The 21685-nt window shown below is 37.5% G+C and overlaps 1 protein-coding gene across 2 annotated transcripts in view; it reads left to right on the top strand.

The window, feature by feature from the left end:
* The window catches only part of ksr2 (kinase suppressor of ras 2), an 80618-nt gene extending 69130 nt beyond the window's left edge, over positions 1-11488 (top strand). The window contains exons 19-21 of one of the 2 annotated variants that reach the window (XM_057350529.1): positions 4213-4344; positions 8880-9009; positions 9408-11488. In XM_057350529.1, coding sequence (XP_057206512.1) covers positions 4213-4344; positions 8880-9009; positions 9408-9554 — 409 coding nt within the window. In that variant the 3' untranslated portion in view covers positions 9555-11488. Of the gene's footprint in view, positions 1-4209; positions 4345-8879; positions 9010-9407 lie in introns of both variants that reach the window. The other variant, XM_057350526.1, reaches the window with a different exon arrangement.
* The last annotated feature ends 10197 nt before the right edge of the window (positions 11489-21685 follow it).

Genomic DNA, 21685 nt, shown 5'->3' with positions numbered 1-21685 from the left:
ACCTCCACATTCTTCATATTTGAGAAAGGATCTCTGTCTATATACCATCATCTTCTTCTGAAGACAAAGACATGAAAGAAGCCTCTCTCTCTGGCACAATCCTGTGAATGTTGGAATGGGTTTCTGATGTGTGCGTTTTGTTGCTGTCTTGTATAAGAAGGAATGGTTTTTTGGTTGAATGACCTCAAAGATGTTTTTTTCTTGAGCAAGGCCGTTGCGTGTACTGTAAATGGTGGGATTTTGGAAATATAATTGTAGTATTAAAGGCAGGGTGGGTACGGAGCCCCTTTAGAGACATGGGGTGGAAAAAATATGAGAGGGAAGAGAAAATATATTTTTAAAGGTTTTGCGTTATCTCGCAAAAGTATTGCGTTATCTCGCAAAACATTGCGTTCCCTCGCAAAACTTTTGCGTTCCCTCGCAAACACATTTGCGTTATCTCGCAAAACATTTTGCGAGTTCTGACAAACACTTCATGTTTAATGTCCTGCTGGCAGAATTTAAGACTAGCTCCGTACATAAACATTGGTCTATAGTCGCAGATTCCCGGACCAATAACTCGTGAGCTAAACGTTCTTATAACACAAATGACACCTCATTCTATGTAACGTAAACAGTGAATTTTAACTTAATTTCCACAAATCGAGCCTTGTATTGATCTCAGGCGAGAGCCGGCTGAGACAAGACCGAAGGGATCGTCTGTAAAGTGCAACACCCGAAGATCATTAGGCTACGAAAAATAGTCATTAACTTCAGTGCTACATACTGTAGTATAACTAAAACCAGTTTAAATTCATCAGGACAGCATTAATGTGTAAACTGAATTTGGTGAGACCACAGTGTGTAACATTTAAGTTATTAATGACTATTTTTGTAGTAACGCTTTTCGGATTTACAGTCACTTTGCAGACGGTTTCTTTGGACTTGTCCATGTCGCCTGCTCATATAGAGATCAATTTATATTCTCGTTTTGAGGAAGACTAGGTTGTAGATCCTTGTCTAAGGAATTATGTGTTATTTGTGTTATAACAACGTTTAGCTCACGAGTTATTGGTCCGGGAATCTACTCTGAACCACTCCATTGTTAATGTACGGAGCGGGACAACAGGACTTTTGAATGTTTTGCGAGATAACGCAAATATGTTTGCGAGAGAATGCAAAAGTTTTGCGAGGGAACGCAATGTTTCTCGGGGGAACGCAAAACTTTTGCGAGATAACGCAAAATTATCTTCCCTTTCATACTTTTTCCACCCCAGGTGGGTGATCCTGTTCCTGTCCAGAAACATTTTTTGTCATGTTGGTTGGAAATCTCTTTACATCCTGATAGCAATCAAGAAGTATAGTGGTCAAATAATATTTTTATAATTTTGTATCGTCTGTGAAAGGCGTAGGACCAAAAAACGTTTGCCCAATCAAAGCGTTCTGGCCGAGCGCTGTGACTGGTCATGTGTACATTTTTAGCCAACGTATTTTGCATACCACTGCGCACCCTGTTCACGCAGACATCATACGCCATCAGCGCGCTCACGTCCGCTGTGTCAATGTAGGGAGAATGGCGGACAATCAGCAACAATCAAACTTTCCTGCGGAACCGACAACAAGTAAATCTACAAAACGAAAGTCAGTTTTTGAAAAAGCAGTGACGAAAAAACGTCTGGATCATGAAAGAGGAAAAACTCGAATTAACATCAGTTCATCTTTTACACGATGGATACAGCTCAGGCAGGCAAAGGGTCTGAAAGACGATTCCATGGTTGCTCTCTTTTTTTGGACAGGTATGTACATGCTTCGAGAAGAATTTAATGAATTTAGTTTGCCATTCGTTAACGTGGATTTACGAAATACGCTCATGTGTTTGGAGGAGGCGTGGTTTTGGACGGCGAATCGCATAGAGGGTGGGATTATCATTTCAGTGCTAGCAGGCTAAAATTAGCACCTTTCCAAATCAACCACCCCACCTTTAAATTACTGGTACTCTTGTAAAGTACGTAGGCTAATACTTTTTAGAATGGAACTAAATTCATTCAATCTTACAAAACATGTCTGGGTCATTTCACCCCAAAACCAGAAGAGCAAGGATAACAAGATGTGTCTGTTATAGAAAATGAGGCCCCTTTTTAGAACCCTAAATATTTTTATGATTAAGTCTTGTCTCCTAACAGTTCACTTATTCTCTGTAATGCAGTATTTTATTTTACTCTTTTGCAGTACAAATCTACTGTAATACACGGATATTTAATTTAAATCAGCATAACAAAATACACAGATAATGTATAATTTACATGTATAATGTAAATAAACACATATAATGTATATGTTATATATTGCATAAATGTATATAGTGTATATATATACAACAATGAAAACATTTTCGAATAAGAGTAAATACAGCCTGAGTAGATCATTTTTTATAATCTGTGGATTTATTTATGAATTCTTCCTAAATGTTGTAAAAATAAATATTCAAGGGAGTTTCAGGTATTATACTTCAAAAACACTTTTTTGTTTTCTTACTTTTGTTTTGTTGTCCAGCACATACTGTATATCCAAAATTCTTGAATTAAGATTTACTTGAGGTGCGAAATGTTTTTTGTAAAAAAATAATTAAAATTAAGTGAGATTATACTAAAATAGCTGCCAATGGGGCTAGAAAGACAAACTTAATTCAAGCTAATCCTTCCTACAGTAAATTATTATTATTTTTAACGGAAATCAAGACTTCATATCTTGGGTCATTTTGCCTCTCAAAATAAATGAATAAATAAAAATGTCTTGCAATGTATTATTTGCTCACAATTCCATGCTCATTTTCATGCACATTAAAATAATGTAACAATGGAAGAAATCTTAACAGTCATAAATCGTGTCTAATTTTAATTGCAAAAATGTTTTCTTTTTGGGGGGGATGCAATGTGACCCAGTTGTGTGACCCACACATTTGCTTCCAACCAAATCATGAATTTGTGTTGCATGGTGAGCTGTACTCTCATTTCTGTTCTATTTTATATATTTGATTGCGTATAAATACGTTTAATGAATGCATTGTCTCGACAGCGCAGAGGAGTCTGCAATGTGGGCCAGCATGAAACGCTCGCCGTCGCTGATGATGTTTTGGCCTCCGTCCACTTTCTGTTTGCATTTTGAAAATGTTTTCATTGGCATGAAAAGTGGCAAATCAACATCCTGACGGAGCGATATTACAAACGCTCGTACACATCGGCTCGTCTGATTATGAGGCCCATTTCGCACGATAGCGTTTACATACGTTGGCGGCAATCTCCGAGTTTACATCGCGGCCGTGCTGTGATGAAGTCTTGGATCCTTTCGGCGTTCTGATCAGCCCACTCCCACACCTCCATGGCCACGTGAACGATCATCAGGAGTTATTAGAAGGACGGGATAGTATTTGAAACAGCATATATCGCAAGTCACCGGGGGCTCGCGTGCTCCGCCATAATTATGAATTGTTTATCTGTAAGGCGCGAGCTTGGCTTTCAATAACAGCGTTTTACACGAGTTATGCGTTATGACTCAGCACCTGACGGGGTTTTGTAATAAGATCTGATTATTATGGGATTTGCTCCTGTTTCAAATATCACATCCATCTATGGCGACATCTACTGTAGCAGCTATGGGGGAACGATGAGGACGCTGGACCCACTTGTGTTGAAGTATCGTGAAAGGTCAGGCTTGTTTAAAAGGGCGTTCGTGGGTTATGAGAGATGAAGTCATGGGAAATTTACATGTCTGATGGGACGCCTGGTTATCAAAGCATGGTCCGTTTAATATGCATGAAACCTTTATATGACTGTTTCTTCTGTGGAACACAAAAGAAGATATTTCGAGAAATGTTTTTGTGTACAATAGAAGTCAATGAGGTTCATTGTCGTTTGGTTGCCAACATTCCTCAAAATATCTTCTTTTGTGTTCTGCAGGAGAAATAAAGCCATGCAGGTTTTGTATTTTTGTGTTAACTTTGCCTGGGCACAATGTAGACGTCACTCTGTCAAGTGTTTAGAAGTCAGGCTGTCTGAGGTCAACCTTTGGCTTGCGTTCACTCGGTTATATTTTTATGACAGAACTGTCAATATGATGACCTTTTAGTTGTATATCTGGATTCAAAGCATGCACGTGCTGTGGCTGGTCTTGTTTTTTAATTCAGGTTCTCTATCTCTCTCTCTCTCTCTCTCTCTCTCTGTCTCTCTCCAGTAGACGGAAAGATAAGTTGCGGATCCCGAGCGGCTGGCTGTGTCATCTCGCTCCCGAGCTCATCCGTCAACTTTCCCCTGAGACAGCAGAAAACCAGCTTCCTTTCTCCAAACAGTCTGATGTCTTTGCGTTTGGGTGGGTCTCCTCTGCTTCTCACTGCACCTGTGTTTTCACCAACACTGATATCAGGTTTACATTTATGCATTTGGCAGACGCGGAAAACGTAAAGATTATTAATTATACATAATTTTCACTTTTTCTGAATTTACTATTTATAGGTATGTGCTTAGGTAAAATGATCATTTTTGTTTCATTCTGTGAACTACTAACTATTTCTCCCAAATTTGCAAAAAAATGAATAGTGGAGAAACAAGTCAAAATTACAGAAAAGATGCTCTGTATTTTTTTCAGACCTCAAATACTGCTAAGAAAACAAGTTCATATTCACTTTTAAGCAACACAACAGTAATATATGTTTACATCAGTTTTCATGTGTCTTGTCATGCTGTCAGTCTTTCACATTGCTGTTGGATGACTTTGTGTCCCTCCTGAGGTTTGATTTGGTTGAAATTCAACAGACACTAGACTGGAATGACCACAATACATGTAGAAATGATGATTACGTGAACATTTGTGAATGGTCTCTTTAATTGGTTCCGCGCGTGGATCTTCCCTGACCATTGAACCCATGACCTTTGCCAACACAAAGGAATATCTATGTCCATCAAAAATGTCAATAATAAGTTGAATTTTCATTATGTTTGGGTGACTTATCACAAAGATTCAATATGATGAAAAACAGGATTTAAATCATGGATTCTTTCTTGTTCTTGAGTTTTATGTATTATACAGCCGCAGAAACCACGAAGAGTCCACTTCAGTTCGACCTTTAATCAAAATTCAAGCCCAGCGTCTGTTGAATATCAACAAAAACAAACTTCAGGAGTGACAAAGTCTTCCAACAGCAATGTGAAAGACCGACCACATAACAAGACACATGAAAACTGTGATACAATTATTATAATATTCACGTTTGAGCTGATCCTAAAATACATGTAAAACATTAGTAGTGTTGTTTAAACACGAACGTGAACTTGTTTTCTTTGCAGTATTCAAGATCTTCAAACATAGCAACTTGTTTATTGTTTTGACCCGTTTCAATGTTCTGCAAATACGGTAAATGCGAATGAAAAGATTTCCATTTGGAATTTGGCAGAGAATTAATCAAAATGATCATTGTACTTAAATCGAGTGACACCAAAAAAACCCCCACAAAAAAACCCTAAAAACTGTATGAACCGTTAAAGGAGTAGTTCACTTTAAAATAAGCCCCATTTGACTTCCCATAGTCATTTTCATTCCTGCTATGGAAATAAGCCCCCAATGGGGGCTTATTTTAAAGTGAACTACTCCTTTAATATAAAGTAAAACAAAAAATGTCCTATATTATACATGAAATATGAATTCAGCCATGATTTCCCTATAGTAACCCAAATTCAACTATGGTATTTAAAACCATAGTAACCACAAATATACCACTGTCTCAGTAACCATAGTTTAATTATTTGGTAATACAAACTGTAATCAATTCACCCCCCAAAAATCTACTTTTAATAAGGCACAGCTGCTTTACTCTAGACTTCATGTTGTATTAAAATGCCGCATTTCCAGAGAAGAGCGGATGTGAAAAGGCGATGCAGAATGGACAGCAGAGAAACGGCTTTGGGGTCACCTCTAGGTAAAGGGCGCTTTTGCGTGACCAGCTGGATGGCTTGTGTGGGTGCTGTATTTGGCTCTCATAGAGTGACAGTGTGGCAGAGAGTCCATATGGAGATCACAGCTGAGGACGCAATCGTGTTAGGACCTAAGAGAGCAGTATTCCTTCATCTATCTATCCATCCATCCATCCATCCATCCATCCATCCATCCATCCTTTTCTTCATTTGGCCCACACACTCGCTGCCTCTGGAACGGCTCGGGTCAGGAATTAACTCCAGATTACAGATGGAGTTTTGCATGTAGTCTCATGTGAATTGGTGGGCTGAGCACCGGTGGCATATCAGAATACTTTCATCATTTACCCATCCGCATGTCATTTCAAATCCGTATGACTCTGCAGAACACAAAAGAAGATATTTTGAAGAATGTCAGTAACCAAATAACATTGACCCTCATTGATGTCCAGTGTGTAAGGACATTTCTCAAAATATCTTCTTTCAGAAGAATAAAGTCGTACAGGTTTTTAAAAACATTCGGGTGAATATTGTTATTCCAGTTTGGTTACATGACTAAATCTGAACTTTCAATAAACAGCTTTGATTTTTTACTGTACCTTTAAGAATTGTGTATTGTAATCTCTTCAAGTGTACAGTGAGGACCGGGTTGTTGAATACTGAATAGGTAGATGTGGGCAGTTAAATGCACTGACTGGTTTTATAGTCTTTCTGAATCACCCCTTTTGTGTCTGAATGCATTTATGTACATTCTGTATATACTGTGTATACAGCCACAGAAAAAATTACCTTCACTTTTTCTTAATTTGCTATTTATGTCTTTAACTTCCGATGAAACCACCTATAGTAAAATCTATTTAAGCGGGAAAAAAATCTTGGTTCAATTATTTAATATCTTAAATAGAACGCTGCATCTTAATTATGATTTGCTTCATTTATTAATAATAGAAACTCAGTTGGAGGTCCTCACAAATGTACGAGTTCTGGATGAGGGCATCTGAAGAGAATCAACAAAAAAAAAAAAAAAAACAACAAAAAAAAAATTAAAAAAACACAAAAACAAAAAAAAAAATAATACAAAAAAAGAAAAAAATAAAAATAAGAAAAAGAGAAATAAAAAAAAATAAAAAGAAGATAAAAAAAAAAAAATAGAAGAAACTCTTCAGATGCCCTCATCCAGAACTCGTACATTTGTGAGGACCTCCAACTGAGTCTCTATTAGTATTAAATGAAGCAAATCGTAATTAAGATGCAGCGTTCTATTTAAGACATTAAGAGCGTATTAACAACCATTGAGTGGAGAGATGTGATGAATGGCCAATCATCTTAGATCTGCAATTTAAAACCAAGCATAAAACATGCTGATGTTTGTGGTGGAAAAACCAGTAATTAAAACTGTTTGGAAATTCAAAAAGAAATCATTTTTATTTTAGAAGGATCTATTGACAGAAGTGCAATTTAACGTTCATAACTATGTCTTCAGAGGTGTATAAAGACCTTACATAATGAAGCGTTATGTTTTTATTACCTTAGAATGAGCTATTTCTGTCTATATACAGTACACCGCGGGTCCCCTTACATGGGATTCGCCATGTTGTTTCTACAGTGGCCCTAAACGGACAAACTTCTCTACAGAGCGCGTTTTCTAAATATGTCATCTCCTTCGGCAAAGAAGCAAAAACGTGACCACATCTTAAGGTCTTTGCACACACAGTCCGAAATTTTTTCATGTTAAAAAATAAATACAACCTCACGTTGTGTCAATCACATTTACGGATGAATTAATATGCAACGGACTCAATGTGCAAAGGTTTCTGTGTGTGACGAATTTTTAGGATGACGAATACAAAAAAACGTATATGTTTGTGCAACTGTATGTGCAAAGACCTTTTGTTCTGTGTCAGCCGCCATAGTGCTTCGAAAGGGAGAGTGGAGTGAGCGTTGGTTGCAATTCACAACCTCACCACTAGATGCCGCTAAAAAGTCCCCATTGCTCCTTTAATAACAGAATTTATTAACTTCCAGCCTGTGGTTATAAAATAAGAATTTATTTTATATTCAGTTTATATTCATATAAATATTTTATTGTATATTAATTGTTATAAATTAAATTAAAACTACTCAACAGTTATTGATTGTTTGGCCACGTAACGTTTGTTTATGTTGTTGCCGCTGAAACCTATCCTGCATTTGTGAAGATGTTTTCAGAAATGTGGAACGCACGCACACACACAGGTTTGTTTTTGGATATCATCGTGAGGACTTTTATTCTGATCTAATGGTAATTTCTAACCCAAACCCCTAAAACTATCCATCAAGCCTTTTTTCTTTTTTTCATAATTTAAATACACATCATTTAGCGTTCAATAATCTGGTCATCACGATGTAGCTGATCTCAGGTTTTATTATTGTTACGAGGACATTTGATCCCCACACACAGGGATTAAGATTGAACGATTTATTGAAATATTATTTCTGTAAATTATCATTTGGGTTTCATGAAAACATTATTTGGCCCATTTTCAAAGATTTTTATTCAGTTTAAAGAGGTTTTACGGTGTTTGTACAAACATTTAAAAAAATGTGGCTTTCAAAAGCTCACTCATTCCATGAAGAGTATGGAGGTGTAAAATGAATGTAGAACGTAAAATTGGATAAATTTGGGTAAATTTGATAAGAAATGTTTGAGTTCATATTGAGATCTTCAATAATATTGACTTTTGTATTGCAGACGTGACAAATCTGAGCTCAGTTCGAGATATGTTGAGATCTCTTCTGAAATTTTATGACAGAAACATTCCCGAGATTTCCGACTCTTTTTCTAAGGAGAAACATCGGAGGACTTCAGCAAAAGTTGCTCTTTATTTAGTTTCTTTGATGTCTAGGAAAAATAATCAAGATCTTATCTGATTTTTCTTTCATTGTCATGTGTTTCAGCACTATCTGGTACGAGCTTCATGGGCGTGAGTGGCCCTTTAAGAACCAGCCGGCTGAAGTCATTATCTGGCAGGTGGGGAGTGGAATGAAGCCCAACCTCACACAGATCGGCATGGTCAAGGAAATATCTGTGAGTACACACACGCGCACACACACACACACACACGCGCACACACACACGCACACACACTTTCCAAGGCCCTTTAACCTGAACGTGATAATTACAGTTCACACATAATGACAATTTACTCAACCTTCTGTTTTCAAAACCCCTGTGACTTTCTTCTGAAGAAGACTAAGGGAAATGTTAAACATAATTTAATATATTAAATGGTTACTATATGATTCATAATCTTTTGGGTTCGACATGAGGTTAAGTGAATAAAAAAGGAATATTGATGTTTTAGGTAATCTGTTGCTTTCAAGGAGCTAGGTCAGGATGCAAAAATCCATATAGTAGCACTCGTTTAATAGAAAATCAGTCATAAAAAGTTTGATCGGAAGTCCTTGTTTGTCTTTCTTGAGCAGGACATTCTGCTGTTCTGTTGGGCGTACGAACAAGAGGAGCGACCCAGCTTCTCCAAGCTCGTCGAACTTCTGGAGAAACTGCCCAAGCGCAACCGTCGCCTGTCGCACCCCGTGCACTTCTGGAAATCAGCTGAGTATGTGAAATGAGCTAAACTCCAAACAAAACGGAACAATCGTGAGATATCGTTAACATTGAAAACAAAGACTCAACGTGGCTGAGAAAGCCCAACACGTGTGGGTTGCTACTGAATGGTGCATGTATTCTGCTGTATTTTGCGACGTTTCCTAAAGCGCAGTGATGATTTAGCATTCTCAGAGCACACGCTATTTCCTGCTGTATCGCTTGATCATTAAACGAAGACTTTCTTTCTTTTTTTTGGCTTAATCTGTTTGCATTTCGCAACTGCTTGTAATTATTTCTCATTGTTATCTTTGAACGAAGAAGTCCTGTTTTGGTGAATGTTGCTTTCTTTCGTCGACAATGCATTTTTATAAACAATTGAAAGTAGTTTTTACTGTAAGTTTTTTGTCTGTATTTTTGTTGTTGTTGTTGAGATTCAGTCATTGGATGAATGTATTTATTTTGTGCTTGTAAAAAATGTATCCTTGATTTGTTTTGATTTTCGTTTATTCACGGCCCATCTGTGTTTCACGGAGTTACATTCTGCCATCTTTTGTCGTTGGCGTCACCATAATGGGAGGTGTATATTCCAGAATGTGAACAATTTCTTTTCCTTCCTACGATGCGTTGTAGATAAGGTCGCGCGCACAGCCATCTCTCATTTGCGTGGCTAGCATTGCCTACGTTTGCGCGCGGCGGCGGCGGCGTAATGAAACGTGTCGCCGTGAGCCACGCGTGTATATTATCGACACTTGAATTGTATCATGCCTAACTGTGACAAAACAGAGTTACCTGGGTTAAAATGCTATTCCTGAGCCTACCATGAAAGGGATAGATAACCGTCCGTATCTATCACACTTTTACTTATCAGTGCATACTTAAGAATGTTTTGGCAGATTTTCAAGCTTTGCGTTGTTTATTGCTTCACATTCTTGTATTATAGAGAATATAACATGAGTAATAGTGCACTTTTCTTCGCACACGCATTTGTGTATTATTATCACGTCTCATTAATATGACTGTTGCATGTTGCAAGTTATGGAGTGTCCGTGTTGTAACACAGAACGGCGGTCCCGTCAACACGCGCGCGAAAGTTCGATTCAGTCTCTTAAGTTTGGTGTCGCTAGTTTGGTATGGCTTAAGAAAAAAAATGCTTTTTCTTCATTTCCGGGTACAGACAATCTTCTCACATGGTGCCGGTGTCAAATGCTCACAAACTTGCTGCTGTTATTTTTTCAAGTATATTTTATGACGTGGCTAGGTGGGCGTGTATATTTGTACGGTCGAGCGTTTTTACATGCATGAGAACATTTTTAAGGGATTCATGCTCTGGGATACTACGACAGGATATGTGATGATGTAGGAAAGTAATAAAAACGATTTTAAAATCTATATCGGGCCTGGCAAGGCACAGAATCTATACATATATAAATGTGCTATAATGTTTATAATTTTGAGGAAGTGTTTTGAGACGCTGGAAATGATTGGGAATGTGGGTAATGAAAAGATAAAATGGTATTTTATTAACAACCATGATAAGCAGCTTCCATATCAGGCCTATTTAACAGGCTGTAGACTTTGCTTAATAATCTGTTGCTGTAATGAATATTACAATCATTAAATCCGACCTCATTGCCATGGACTGAATTATTTCTGCATCATTGTGAATTGTGTTCTCTCACTGTGTGTGTGTGTAATTTTATTTTTCTTGGGCATTTTGTTTGGTGGGCATGGATTATTTATGAACACTTTTCCATCACTCTGGTTTATGTTACTTTTCTGAAATTGTCGTTGCAGGTTTATTTGACGCCTCCATGATTGAGTTTTTGCGTGTATTTGTTGTAAGTATATTAAAGCTTGTATTTACCGATGCCTCATGGCTTAGCGACTGGTACTCATCTCGAACTTTCTTTAGTCATCCTTTATGAAGATATATTAAAATAAAAATGTGTTGATTTTGGATGTTCGTTTTTTGGTTTGTCATTTCTTTTACGCCTCGTCATGATTCATGTTTTATGTTGACCAAAACTCTGTATGACACCCTGTATGACCATAAATGCATAAAATAATTCATTGATACAATAATTGTAATAAATTGCTATTTTAAAGTGACGAATAATGAACAATAAAAGCTTTGGCTAAAATATTAAATTAAATGAAATGACTGCAACATGCAAATGAATATAAAACTGCACTACAAAAATGGTTTTATAAACCATGAGACAGTTTAGAGATAAACTATTCAAAACATGTTCATATGTAAGTATGTAGAGTTGTTTCTGACCTTCTGCTAGTGTAACCCAGTATTTCCTAAACTTTTTATAGTCTACTACTCCCAGGGCTGGGAAGATTACTTTTAAAATGTATTTCACTACAGATTACAAAATACATGCTTTAAAAAAGTAATCTGTAACGTATTTTGTTAGATTACACAAAATTTGTAATTTAATAATTTAGAATACTTTGAAATACTACTAAGGTGCATAAAATCACCAAACAGAGGACTTGGCTTTCCTCTGCAAATAATTTTAAACAACAGCAGTTTTACAGTTTTCCCTCATTTGACATTATAGTCTACAATTGTGAGTGTACTGTATGTCTCACAATTCTAAGAAAAGAAGTCAGAATTGTGAGTCAAAAACTCAGAAAAAGTCAAAGTCAGTGTGACAAAAAGTCGCAATTACCTAAAAATGAATTAAACAAGACACTCGCAAACACAAAACATGAAAACAGTCGTTGATCATTCAGGTAACGACAGACAATAAAGATTCAAGGGTATGTACATTTTTTTAATGTGGCAATCAGTATAAATTCAGACGGTTTGTCTTCTGAAGTATATGTATACGTCTATTGTGTGAAATAGCTTATTCAGGACAGCGCTAAATAAAATTAACATAACATTTCTATGAACCCAGACACCTTTTATTTTGTTAAAATTATTCACATTTTGCTTATTCGGCAAGGGGTATGAAACTTACGGGTATTTAGTTAAGATGCTTTTGCAGATTGTCAGAGTCCGAGAATCACAAATTGTTTACATTAATTACCTGTTACAGTTTATATCAATGTTTATATGAAATAAATGACATAAAGTTCCAAGTAATCACTTTGGTAATCTAAAATACTTCTGGGATGTAACTGTAATTTGATTACCACCCATTTAAAAGTAACTGTAATGAAATAGTTACTCAAATTTTGTTTTTTAAATACGCATTTCGTTACTCCCCAGCCCTGACTACTCCAAACAATAAACATTTATCTGTGTGCCCCCTCACAGACTACAGTCGCACAAACTATATATAACTACGTAAATTAATAATTAAATCATGAAACACATTTAATTTTGTACAAAATAACTACCCTATAAAAAAACTGGTTATTTCACAAATGAATATAAGTTAGAAGAACTGATCTCTGGTTGTACTGAAGACAGTTTGTGTTACTTTCTACACATATTCTGTATTTTATTCTTCATGCTGCAAGTGCCGAGATGTTTCTTCTGTGAACGAGACAAACGAGCGCAGAGGTCCAGCGTCATGCTGTGGAGGTGGATTATGGGATTGATGGTAGCGCTCTGTCGTAATCACCGTTGAGTGGATTTCTTCTGCTGAGATGGAAGCATCGTGCTGTACGTTAACGTCTGCACGTATTAGGGAGGGCAAAACTGCCCTATGAACACATACAAGTAAATGAGGGAGCTGTGGTTTTTCTGGATAGAAAAGAACACAAAAACGTTTATATTTCTAACCCAATTGCAATGCCTGTGAAATGCAGATTTACCGTTCCTTAAGACAATAAATAATTTTCAAACAACGGAACTAGAATGTTTTCGTGCTTCACATAAATCCTAAACCCATGAAATCGGTTGAGAAATGTAAATATTTGACTGTGCTTCGTTTCCAGGAAAAACACAGCTCCCTGTTTACTAGTAGCCTATGTGTTTGCTCTCCGTCTTGTCCTCCCCAATATATCGGCACATCACAGCAACGTGCCAAAATGAAGCGTCTGCTTGTGTGTAGGTCTATGACTGCAAATGTCGAATCTTTAAATGCTCTATGCTGTCATGAATGAGTTTTCATCGGGATGCACTACGGTCTTAATTAAATGTGCAATACTACATTTAATTACTATAATAAGTACTATTAAAATAAAACTTGTATTAGTTGTTTTTGTGTAAATATTATGACATTAATATTATTGTCTGTAAAGCCTAATCCTAGTCCAAACAGAAGACGACTTGTGCATGAATTTCAAAGCAAAACGATTAATTCGCAGTAATATAGGAATTAATTTGAAAGGTGCTTTCGGTGATTTTAGCCATTTTGTTGACGTTCACTAGACAATGAATTAGACCTTCAAAGGCATCCAGGTTTTGAGATTCAAAATGAGCCAGAAGAGACGGGTCTCTTTACTGGCATTAGCACATTTTTGTTTTGTTTTCTAGTTAAAAAAAGTGACTTCTTAAATTACGAGACATTTACATAACAAGAAAAGTGACCTAATATATTTAGTCTTGTTTTATGAAAGAAAATATAAGAACTATGTAATTTTATGTTCAAAAACAAATTGTAAATTAAATCTACAGTAAGTTACTGGCAAGCCTGCTGCAAAACTACAGCAGTGTAAAAAAGCAGACAGCACTTCTTTGAGTTGGGGAGGTGCGATGTCCTTTTTTAATCAGAAAACAATGGTTACAGTGTGGTGTCACAGAGACCAGAGTGATTTCTCAGAAAACCTGTCATATGTGTCAGGTTGTAGACATTTTTATTAAATAAAGATCAACTATATAGTACAGATATATAGGAACAAATATAGTTTCATACAAAAAGACGAAAAGAATGTGCATGGAAAAAGAGCTGTTTGAGACACCTTCATCAAGGCCCACGTAGTGCCATCGAGATTCTCTAATTACAAGCAGATAAACTCTATTAATTTCCTGCAGAGTCATGTGAGTATTATGTGCTTATGTGCCAGGAACACCAAAAGGAGAACTGTTACACAAGACACTAAAACGCTAAGCCACGAAAGATTATTAGTAGGGGGACTTTAATTGAATCATGATGAAGTTAAAAACAGAAATAAAGAGAGAGAGAGAGAGAGAGATTATAATTAACTGTATAGTGATTTTTTCAAAGATGGAAAACACACACAAGTTTATATTTTACATAATAACTTTATTCTAAAACTTGGTGAGCTAGCAGAATTAAACCATTACAACTTGAAACATTTGACCAAATTCTAGGGCGTCACACTTATCTTGATGATAGCAATCCCAGAATGCATTACGACAAAATATCTCTAATGCTATATTAGAGATTATACAATTATAATATAGATTACATTTATGCATTTGGCAAACGCTTTTGTCCAAAGCGTACTATACATTTGTTTCTGAGAATGTGCAATCCCCTGGGATCGAACCCGAAATGAATTTGTCTTTTTGAATGAACTGAAGAACACAAACCAGACCTCTGGAGGTAAACCAAATTTCCAAACCTGGTTTCTCCACACACCCATTTGTGAAGTAGATTTATGAAACTCTTCAGTTCTTTCATTCTGAAAGTGAGCAGTTTCTCTCCCATCTAAAGGGTGACCGGTCACAGGTACTGTATCAATATATGCCTCTTCGACGTGGGAGGACTTTCGGACCAATTTCATGCTTCAGATGTCTAGTTTAAAAGTCATATGCGCACCGGAGCGCAGGTTTCTCTAACCTCGTATTTACATTACCTTCTGTAACGCCCGCACGCTTCACTAAGCTTGCTCTGATTAGACACGATCTTGGGCCGACAAAGCGGAGAGAGAGAAAGGGTTGGATTGGAAAGTTGAGTGATGAAAGAGTGGTCATTTGGTATTGTGCGGCAGGTCGGTGATCCACTAACAGTGAGCTGATGGTTCAGACAAAAAATCGCTGACTCAGAATGTAAGGTCTTGTCTTCCTCGTGCTGCGGGATTTTAGGGTCTAAGGCTGGAACGTTCTGTGTAATATGCAACACATGAAGTGTACGGAGGTGTAAAATGAATGTAGATTGTAGAGGTGAAATAATCTGGATTTGGCTACATTTGATCATGTTTGAGTTCATATTGAGCTCTTCAATAATATTGATTTTTGATTGCAGACTTGACAAATCTGAGCTCCGTTTGAGATCTCTTCTGAAACTCTATTGACAGCTTTTTCTCAAGACAAATATCTGAGACGCAGGACACTTACTGTAAGCAAAAATATCTCATTGATGTCTTAAAGAAATAATTGAGATATTAAAAACATCTCATCTGGGGTTTTTCTTTCTGTTCGGAAGCGATGGATAGTCATAATCCCTCATGCTTGTTCAACATTATCTGTTTTTCTTTTCATAGGCTGTGATAGTGACAGGTTCCTGTTCTTCGGGCTCGCTGTATCTCCCATTAGCCCCCTTTTGGACAACAACCAATCAAACCCTGAAGGTCCTTACATCATTAGTCACATGATAGAAAATCTTCGGCTTTGGGGACAATGGACAGAATTCAGCCTTTGTTTGTGTGAGTCTTTACAGACTGACGCTGATGTTATTTTTACATAAGGAGGATGCCTCTTAAAGTAATAGTTCACCCAGAAATGAAAATGATGTCATCATTTACTCACCCGCGTGTCATTTCAAACCTGTATGACTTTCTTTAAATATCTTCTTTTGTTTTCTGCGGAAAAAAGAAAGTCATACAGGTTTGAAATGACACGCGGGTGAGTAAATGATGACATCATTTTCATTTCTGGGTGAACTATCCCTTTAACCAAAAATATGTACGGTCAACGTCACAGCCATTCCATGACTTACATGATTTGTTAAAAATAAAATGTACTTTTTTTGTTCAATATTAAAATAGTTTAATGTGCAGAGACATCATTTGCAAGTTGATTTTCTAACAGGCGTAACCCTGTTTCTCTTTCTAAACATCGCTCTGCTTCATTTAAGACACGCAACATGTCAAATTTTGACTCAAGTCATCACTCATTTCTTCTGGGAATGTAACAAATCTACTTATTTTCCCATTTAGTGAAACGACACACTTCATATTAATATCTCGGTTTTCCATTTAATATTTCATTTTTCTTTTCCTTTAGTGCATTACTTCAATACCCAAATGACTCTCTTGTAATGTGAAACTCTGCACACAAAATATGCACACAAACACAACGGTGGGTATATAGTCTGATGATTCAGAGATGTTGAGGTATGCTGATTTCATTAACAGCTCAGGACAGTACAATGATCTCTTTGACATTTTTTGCCTATTGGACAGAAGTTGTGCTAGTTGAACTTTAACTTTCAGCATAATAAATGATTGCATTAGTCATACAGGGGGCAAGAATGGTACAGACAAGTGGCGTGTGCTTAATTGTGTATGCATTGCGCGTTCTCTTTCTCTCCCTGCATCTCTTTCGTTGCTTTGGAGTCTGATTTTTTTTCTGTAAAACTTAATAACTTGCATACAGAAAGTCATTTGTGATTGGTTGATAGAAATGTTGTAAGAAGACCAGAAGGGATGTTGATCTAGAAACATGTTTACTTGATAAAATGATCTTCACCTGTACAGATCAGACATTCATGTACATTCAAGTATAAAATTTGGCTTGTCACAATATCAGATTGTGCCTTATGCATGACAGGGGGGAAGCAGTCAAGAATATGAATAGAGGAAAGGAGGTCTGAGGTTTCGCTGGTTCGTTGGAGAGCACTTTTTAATACTTGTTATTGGTTAGATATACATTCAAAAACCTGTAAAGGGTGTTTAATAATAATGATTTATTAAAATAAAAATCACAAAATATAGACATACGATATGCCAAATATAATATTTTTAACAGCCCAGGCTCATTGTAAATATGTACCTCTGTCTACATTTCTGCACAACGTGAAATATATAGCTCCAGGTACAAATCGCTGCATCTTTCGAGTGGAATGTCCACTAGAGGCACGTTTCTTCTCCGTTCTAATGCGTTTTATTAAAAGTTACGAAGCAGACACATGCACAAAGTAAAAAGGTTAGAGCACCTAAACCTTCCGCGAGGAAAAGCCGTTTAGTTTCGGTTTTAAAGTAAGAAACGACGTTCAAACATCACGAACAGACAAATTGGTTTAATCATTTGTAAATATAATGTCATATATGTTATTAAAAGACAAATTTATAATTAATTTTTGTGTAATATTAAACTGTCCCTCTCAAAATGATTTGCAGCATCCGGGTTACAGGGTGTTAGAGCGGTTGTTATTTGAAAATAACAACCCTTGGAATGTTGCAACTGGCCAATCAGAATCAAGCATTCAAATGAGCCGTGTAATAAACATCAATCATATTCAGTATCGTCTGCTTCGTAACCTTGAATGTACCTGCATCAACACAGAGAAAAACCATGCGCCACTAGTGGACATTCCACCCGAAAGATGCAGCGATTTGTACCTGGAGCTACGTATTTCGGGTTATGCAGAAATGTAGGCAGAGGTACATATTTACAACAATGATAAACCATGGTTCTCAGCAAAACTCAGACAGATTCGCCAAGCCAAGGAGGATGCCTACAGAAAAGGGGACAAAGTCTTGTACAGGCAGGCTAGGAACACATTGACAAAGGAGATCAGAGTGGCTAAGAGAAACTACTCTAAAAAGTTAGAAAACCGGTTTTCAGCCAACGACCCTGCGTCTGTGTGGAAAGGCCTTAAAGACATCACCAACTACAAGCCACCATCCCCCAATTTTGCAGGCAATCAACACCTGGTCAATGATCTGAATGACATTTACTGCAGATTTGAAAATGCTAACTTTACACCTCACACCAACTCTGACATTCTCTCTACACAACACCTATCACCTTCAGTCACCCCACCTCCTGCACCTCAGATCAGTGAAGAGGATGTGTGCCGAGTCTTTACAAAAGACAAGAAAAGCACCAGGCCCAGATGGTATCTCCCCAGCCTGTCTTAAAAGCTGTGCTATTCAACTGGCCTTCATCTTCTCACAGATCTTCAACAGATCACTGGAGCTGTGCACAGTTCCTTCCTGTTTCAAGCGCTCCACCATAATCCCCATCCCAAAGAAACCCAAAATCACAGGACTGAATGACTACAGACTTGTCGCTCTCACATCTGTGGTCATGATGTCATTCGAGAGACTGGTACTGGCCTATCTGAAGGACATCACAGAACCCTTACTGGACCCCCTGCAGTTTGCCTACAGAACAAACAGGTCTGTTGAGGATGCAGTTAACATGGATAGACCAGGGACCTATGTGAGGATCCTGTTTGTGGACTTCAGCTCCGCTTTCAACACCATCATCCCATCACTGCTCCAGACAAAGTTAACCCAGCTATCTGTTCCTGGCTCTATCTGTCAGTGGATCACCAGCTTTCTGGCAGACAGGCAGCAGTTAGTGAGAATGGGGAAACTCACATCCAGCATCCGCACAATCAGCACTGGCGCCCCCCAGGGGTGTGTTCTCTCCCCACTGCTCTTCTCCCTGTACACAAATGACTGCACTGCACAGGACCCTTCTGTAAGACTTCTGAAGTTCGCAGACGACACCACACTCATTGGCCTCATCCAGGATGGTGATGAGTCTGCGTACAGACAGGAGATTGAGCAGCTGGCTGTCTGGTGCAGTCATAACAACTTGGAGCTAGTGTTGTTTTTGGCGGCCTATTTTAATTTTAGTTTTAGTCTAGTCTTTGTGTCAAGCTGTCATTTTAGTTTTTATTAGTTTTAGTCACGTTCATACTCTTTTTAGTCTAGTCAAGTTTCAGTCGACTAAAAGTCTGAGCATTTTAGTCTTATTTTAGTCAGAATTATCCATGACTATTTTCGTCTAGTTTTAGTCAACGAAAACTGATGACATTTTAGTCTAGTTTTAGTCAATGAAAATTGTATTTTAGTCTCTTTTTAGTAATGCAATTCTATTTAACCCAGTCAATATAGTATAAGTACCTAGTAGTATAGACGAAACCAAAATTTTCTTTTAGCCAAACCCATTTCAAACAAGGTTATCTTATTATATTATTGTTACCTTGTAGACTCAGAATACATCGATTCCAGACACGGAAGACGTCTGATTTGAATTTACGGCCATCGGTAGGGGTGGGAATCTCTAGGCACGATGTGATTCGATTACGATTCAGAGGGCTGCGATGCGATGATAAAACGATTCTCGATGCATATTTTTCCTATACAAATTTTCTTTTTCTTGCTGTGTGACTATTAAAATCAATATCCTTTATTAATAAAACAAATGGAAGTGATTTCGCAAGTCAACTGGAAGGTTAAATTAGCCAGCATTACAAAGAACCAACAGGAAAAGAGTGACTGCCCTCAGTGCCCTGTAGTAGCATACAGAATGCAGTAAATTAATGCAGACTTTTTTTGCGCATAGCACTGGAGCTAGAGAGGTTTAAAGTTATTATAGTTCACTACAGTATTTTTTGTCTGAGTGTTCGATTTAACGGGACTTTTATTTTGACGGGTCTTTGGGAAGACGCTTGACTTTTTGTGTTTGCTGATAGCTTCACTCAAACAGTAAACGCTCGTAAAATAAACTCTCAGAGCAACTCTGGAGATGAAGTTCATGTGTTCATATCCTCATACAGCGCAGACGCAGATAAATCCTCGACCATCACTCGTGTTGTATGTTAAACTGTGCACATAATTCACTCAGACATGCAGAACAGCCAGATGACATTTAAATAACAGGATTCCGCTCCGCATCTAGGTTAAAGCAACAGACGAAATAACGTTATAACATTTCGTCTCGTCTCGTTTTGGTCAACGAAAATGAAGAGACATTTTAGCATAGTTTTTATTTTGTAAACCACATTTAGTCTCGTTTTTATTCGTCAACAATATTGCATTATACATTTAATTATAGTCATCGTCACATGACCAGCATTTACGTTGCGTCTCGTTTTCGTCACGTGATAAAGGTTCGTTGACGACCATATTTAGTCATAACTTTCGTTGACGAAAGCAACACTACTTGGAGCTGAACACACTTAAAACAGTGGAGACGATTGTGGACTTCAGGAGAAACCCCCCTGCACTCCCCCCTCTCACCATCATGAACAGCACTGTGGCAGCAGTGGAGTCATTCAGGTTCCTGGGCACCACCATCTCTCAGAACCTGAAGTGGGACAATCACATTGGCTCCATTGCTAAAAATGCCCAGCAAAGGTTGTACTTCTTACATCAGCTGAAGAAGTTCAACCTACCACAAACTCTATTAAACCAGTTTTACTCAGCTGTCATAGAGTCTGTCCTCTGCACATCCATCACTGTCTGGTTTGGCTCAGCCACAAAATCAGACATCAGAAGACTACAGAGGACGGTTCGGACTGCTGAGAAGATCATTGGTGCTCCCCTGCCCACCCTCCAAGAACTGTATACATCCAGAGTGAGGAAAAGGGCTCAGAAAATCACCCTGGACCTCTCACATCCAAGCCATCAGCTCTTCACAATGCTGCAGAGCACTGAGCACCAAAACAACCAGACACAAAAACAGCTTCTTCCCTCAGGCCATCTACCTCTTGAACAGTTCAATGTTTTTACACACCGTGCAATTAATAACTGCAATAATAATTAAGTGCAATATTAATTATATCCTCCAGATAATACACTATCTATTTTTTATACTTTTTCATTTTCATTTCATTCTGCTGTATATGCACATACCTTGTACTACAATAGTCTATTCTTATTTTTTACTTGTACATATTTACACACACACATAGCTTTACTCTCTCTATATCTTTATCTTATGTTTATTGTATTGTATTTCTTAATGTTTTATACCCATAGGCCCTTATTTAAATGGGTACTGTATTCTATTGTGTTATGGTCTATGTGTAGCCTACTGTTGTTGCTGTTTCTGTGTTCTGGATGCTCCTGTCACCAAAACAAATTCCTTGTATGTGCAAACATACTTGGCAATAAAGCTCTTTTTGATTCTGATTCTGATATTTGCAATGAGCCTGCGTTGATTTTTAATGTTGTAAACGTCAGTTCTTTTCTTTCTCTTTCTTTGCCGTGTGTGTGTGTTCTTCATTAGCATTTTGAGGGCAGGAAGGCTGTCTGATTGAGTTGTGTAGCAGTAAATGAAAGCACATCACCGACAATAACCTGAACCTGCCCCGCATATCAA

This window comes from Triplophysa rosa, linkage group LG2 (genome assembly GCF_024868665.1).
Source record: "Triplophysa rosa linkage group LG2, Trosa_1v2, whole genome shotgun sequence".
NCBI lineage: Eukaryota > Metazoa > Chordata > Actinopteri > Cypriniformes > Nemacheilidae > Triplophysa > Triplophysa rosa.
The sequence above is the reverse complement of the archived record's forward strand: the minus strand, read 5'-3'. Positions and strand labels throughout refer to the sequence as shown.